This window comes from Formica exsecta, unplaced genomic scaffold, assembly GCF_003651465.1.
Source record: "Formica exsecta isolate Colony F162 unplaced genomic scaffold, ASM365146v1 scaffold1630, whole genome shotgun sequence".
In the NCBI taxonomy this organism is placed as follows: Eukaryota; Metazoa; Arthropoda; class Insecta; order Hymenoptera; family Formicidae; genus Formica; species Formica exsecta.
The window spans coordinates 1-4,977 of NW_021848949.1; the positions used below are offsets into that span (position 1 = coordinate 1).

The 4,977-nt window shown below is 35.7% G+C and overlaps 2 protein-coding genes across 4 annotated transcripts; both read left to right on the top strand.

Annotated features, from left to right (window-relative positions):
- The first annotated feature begins 514 nt into the window (after window positions 1–514).
- Window positions 515–4,572, top strand: LOC115233213. 3 transcript variants are annotated; one of them, XR_003883746.1, is made up of 4 exons: window positions 515–850; window positions 1,310–2,189; window positions 2,278–2,354; window positions 4,000–4,572. XR_003883746.1 is itself a non-coding variant. In XM_029803518.1 (3 exons), the coding sequence occupies exons 1-2, from the start codon at window positions 703–705 to the stop codon at window positions 2,182–2,184; spliced, it is 1,023 nt and encodes a 340-aa protein (XP_029659378.1). In that variant the 5' UTR covers window positions 515–702; the 3' UTR covers window positions 2,185–2,189; window positions 2,297–2,374. The 3 variants fall into 3 exon arrangements, 2 of the variants coding, with proteins under 2 accessions (XP_029659378.1, XP_029659377.1); XM_029803518.1 differs by lacking the exon at window positions 4,000–4,572 and having other exon boundaries at window positions 2,297–2,374; XM_029803517.1 differs by lacking the exon at window positions 4,000–4,572 and having other exon boundaries at window positions 1,310–2,439.
- On the top strand, window positions 2,395–4,606 carry LOC115233212 (the record flags this gene model as incomplete). The annotated part of the gene is made up of 4 exons (XM_029803516.1): window positions 2,395–2,476; window positions 2,931–3,775; window positions 4,000–4,261; window positions 4,349–4,606. Coding segments are annotated over exons 1-4 (1,447 nt in total), but the record flags the coding sequence as incomplete, so codon positions are not given.
- Window positions 4,607–4,977: the final 371 nt, after the last annotated feature.

A 4,977-nucleotide genomic window follows, 5' to 3' on the forward strand; every position in this document is an offset into this window, starting at 1 on the left:
CATATAAAGATTATAACTGTAAATATGATCCAACCACAGATAAAACGATTAATTTTGTTTATGTTAAATTTTTTAAATTATTAAAATTTATTATAAATAATAATAGCTAAAAAATTAATTAAATATTAATAAAACAGTTGATAAAAGGGTATAAATTCTATAAAAAGATAATAAATAAATAAAGACATTTTTAATAAATAACCTTTTTGGTCCTATTTCATCATAAACAGATATATATCCTAAAAATATTAAACAGCAAAATAGAATACAAGTTATTGTTTGTAACAAAGAAATTGAGCGAATAGAATTTCATTTGCAACCAAACCGAATAATTAATAAATTATTTATATTATGCTACATTAACTATATTTATAATATAATCTTATTTAATATAAAATAATACGTATATATTAAAATATTAATAAAATGCGATAAATAAATGCAATAAAATTTATTATTAATTAAAAAATAATAATTATATTACACGTCTCGTTCTCGATGATAACAGGTAGTAATGCTTCGCATTGCACAAATCTCACAACATTTCAGAGTATAGAATTTGAAACTGGTGCGCCGGGCCCCAGTAGAGGGTCTACGCGCCTTCCGTCGTTATATTGTTTTGTTGTGCAAAATTTTGATTACGTTTCGAGTATAGCTCTCAAGTTAAAAACCGAATTTTCGACAACAAGGGTACTAATAGAAATGCCGCATGAGAGGAAAAGGAAGCGTACTCGATCTCGATCAAGGGATCGTAGAAGAAGTAGGGACGAGACGAAAGAAAAGCTGGAAAACCTCCAGACTCAGCTGAATAACCTCACTAGCATACTCGGTCAATTGACCCAACGCCCTGGTAGGTGCAAGTTATGATAGTTTCCACACGAAACTTTCATAGTTGCATCATATTTTGACATTCCATACGAAGGTCTAAACAAGAGTTATGCAGGTTTCCATACGAAACATATTTATAACCTAATTAAAGCGCGGCAGTTCCACACGAACGCCAAAGCGCTATGTCCATACGACAACATAAAAAAAAAAAATATCTGTGAAAGAAGTTCAATAAGAACATACATTCACAGCTTACAAGTTTTGTTTACGAAGCTTGGTTATGAAGTTAGACAATTCCAAACGAATGTCAAACTTATGTCATGTCCACACGACAACGACAATTTCAGGATGTACAGAACGAATGGAGTGGCAATTTCACACGAATGCCACTGGCAATAAGCCACACGATAAATGACATATTTTTTTTATTCAAAAATATGTTTACCCTCCTATCTTCCTTTTTTCTGTGTTCCTTTTTCAGATATTACTGAAAACAAAGAAATCCTGGATAGTCAAACTGTTTCCTCAGTAGAGCAGATTCCATCTGAGCACATAGAAAATTCATCTGTTGATGAGATAACTGATGAGTCGGTCATTCCCGAGGATATATTGGATTTATTGGGGGACGATCCCAATGCAAATAAAGAATTGACAATCAAGTTCCATCCAGAGCTCAAACGCAGATGGGAGAAATGGATGCAGGAAGGTTTTCCGGAGGAAAACAAGAAAGCTATCCTACAAAAGTATCCAAGGAAACAAGAATTATATTCTGAGGCTCCCAAGGTTAATTTGGAAATCGTTCCAATTTTGTCCGAGATTACTATTAAAAGAGACCATCATTTTCTTGAGACACAAAACTGTGTAGATTCTGCAATATCAGCTCTGGCTGCTGCAGTTTCATTAATTCTCGATGATCCCGATGACGGCATTGATCAGGGAATGCTCACAAAATATCTTTGTGATGCTGGAAAGTTATTGTCTGACGTTTTTTATCAGCAATCTGTGGCCAGAAAATCTTTTATCACTCCTTTGCTAAATAAGGGCGTTAAACCCACAATTGAGGCTACTACATCGGATGAATGGCTGTATGGAAACAAATTTGCCGAACAGGTTAAAGAAGTTCAGGCAATCGGAAAGGCGTGTGCAAAAATCAGAGCCCAAGATAAACCAAAAGTATCGACATATAAATCACGAAATCAGGGAAACTTGAAATACCCACCTGCCAGGTACAGGCAGGTGGGGACGTATCCGAGACGATCAACAATCAAATTCAAGCCACGGAGCCAAAGAACAAGCCAAGGTGCATCAAAACCCTCGAGTCGAACGTCAAGCCAATCGACGTCGACGAAGAAGTAAAGGAGGTAAGAATCCAAGCAGGTCGTCTTAGACTTTTCATCGACCATTGGAAAGAGATCACTACTGACAAATATATTTTTAACTGCTTGAAAGGATATAAGATTCCTTTCAGAGAAACTCCTCGCCAAGACAAATCATCTAAGGATTTTGTCTGGTCAGAATCAGATCAGGTAAAAATTGCTCTGGAGATCAACAATTTAATGTCCAAAAATGCAGTTGAAGAATGTGAAGATTGCGAAGGACAGTTTGTCTCTTCTTATTTTCTGGTTCCGGAATCTGATGGTTCTAGCAGGTTTATTATTAACCTAAAAAAGTTAAACGAATTTATAGATACCTGTCATTTTAAAATGGAGGACATTTGTTCAGTTAAAAGCTTATTAACTCAGGGGGCATATATGTGCTCCCTTGATTTAAAGGACGCATATTTTCTTGTTCCAATACATATAAACACAGAAAATATTTACGATTCAAATTCAAGAACAAACTGTTCCAATTTACTTGTCTACCCTTTGGACTATCTACAAGTCCGTACATTTATACAAAAATTATGAAACCAGTCATGCATAAATTGAGAACAATGGGCATTTTATCTCTAATTTACATTGACGATTTTCTCTTTATACATAAATCCTTTAATAGGTGTCTAACTAATATAAATGAAGCAATAAACCTGCTGGAACATTTAGGTTTTGCAATAAACTATTCGAAGAGCTCATTAACTTCAAGCCAAAAATGTAAATATTTAGGTTTCATAATTAATTCTGCTGAATTTAGACTAGAGTTAACTGAAAAGAAAAAACTGCAGATCGCAAATCTGACTAATCAATTCAAGATAGGAAGTTGCTATAAAATTCGTGAGGTGGCTAGAGTACTCGGGGTGCTAACAGCGGCATGTCCGGCGACAGCATACGGCTCAATTTACTGTAAACGTTTAGAAAGACAGAAATTCTTGGCACTACTCCTAAATGACAATGATTATGAAGGAAAGATTTATATAAATAAAGCCATGTCTGATGACTTACTCTGGTGGAAAGAAAACTCACAGACAGGGTGCAACCCTATTAGAATTCTTAAATTCGCCCTAGAAATTTCTTCAGATGCTTCATTAACTGACTGGGGAGCTCACTGTCAAGGATCTAGTAGCCAAGGTTTCTGGAATCGACATGAGAAACATTATAGTATCAATTACCTTGAATTACTAGCGGCTTTCTTTGCACTTAAATGTTTTGCTCCTTCATTGTATAACTGCGAAATTCTGCTAAGAATGGATAATACATCTGCAATATCTTACATAAATAGAACAGGAGGTGTTCAATTTCCTCACCTTAGTGAGTTAGCCAAAAAGATCTGGCAGTGGTGCAAAAGCCGAAAAATTTGGATCTTTGCATCGTATATTCCCTCAAAACAAAACGTGGAGGCGGATGCGGCTTCTAGAGTAACTAATATAGATACTGAGTGGGAATTAGCTCCTGAAGCTTTTAAAAAATTAAATAAAGAATGGGGTCCATTTACAATAGACCTATTTGCTTCTAGATCGAACAGAAAATGTAAGCGTTTTTACTCTAGATATCCGCAACCGGATGCAGAGGTGGTAGATGCTTTTACAGTTACATGGAAAAACGAAAAACTCTATGCGTTTCCACCTTTCGCTCTCATCGCGAGAACACTACAAAAAATAGTTGCAGATAAGGCTGAGGGCACAGTGGTCGTTCTTTTCTGGCCAGCTCAGCCTTGGTATCCATTCTTTGCTTCACTCTTATCTGCTCCACCTATAATTTTTGATCCACACGATAACTTATTATTATCTCTCTGTAGACGATGGTCACACCCGCTGGCGTCAAAACTTTCATTGGTGGTAGGGAACTTATCCGGATGGCGTTCCTGAAGAAAGGAATCAATGAAGACTCAGTGGATATTATGATTAACTCCATAACAGTTTCGACACTCAAACAATATCAAGCTCATCTAAAATTATGGTGGGACTTTGCATCGGTAAACAGCATTAATATGTTTCAAGCAGATACGCCCGCGATTATAAGTTTTTTAACAAAAAGATTCAAAGAAGGCGCTAGCTATGGTACACTAAATTCAACAAGATCGGCTATCTCTCTTATCTCCTTACGTGATATCTCTAGTGATGTTCTAATATCACGGTTTTTTAAAGGGATTTTCAAACAAAAACCTACAAAACCCAAGTACTCTAGCATCTGGGACACTGCACCGGTACTTAACTATTTAGAAAATATTAATCCTTTGAACCAATTTAAGGCCAAAGAAGTAGCAGAAAAGACTGCGACACTTTTAGCATTAGCTACCGCACATAGACTTCAAACATTAGCTTTAATAAAGACAGATAATATTTTGATTTCAAGTACTGGTATTACTATTAAAATACCAGACTTGATAAAAACTTCAAAACTAAGTAATTTTCAACCTGAATTAATTCTTCCGTTTTTTAGAGATCCTCTATAAAAAAAGTCATTTGTACCGAGAAGTGTGCGTTTTGAGTCGATATGTATCGCACGTATTGTTGCCATTTTACCGCGTGTCTGATTGGTTGTCGAGTTGCGCGGCGAGCTTGTTGTATTTACGCTTGCTTCACTCGTGTCGTTTGACAGTTTGACAGTTTATGTCTTTTGACAGTTTGACAGTTAAAGAAAATAGAGTTAAAGAAAACAAAGTTAAATATATTTAATTAATATAGAGAGAAAGAGGAAGAACGAAAGACGAATAAAAGAGAAAGATAAAGAGAGAAGGAGGGAGAGAGAGAGAGAGAGAGAGAGAGAGAGAGAG

What these genes read in the sequence shown, in the direction of transcription:
- LOC115233213 (XM_029803517.1), top strand. Translation starts at nt 703, where the DNA reads ATGCCGCATGAGAGGAAAAGGAAGCGTACTCGATCTCGATCAAGGGAT. An exon ending in TCAATTGACCCAACGCCCTG is followed by an intron (nt 851 to 1,309) that starts GTAGGTGCAAGT and finishes TTCCTTTTTCAG; the next exon opens with ATATTACTGAAAACAAAGAA.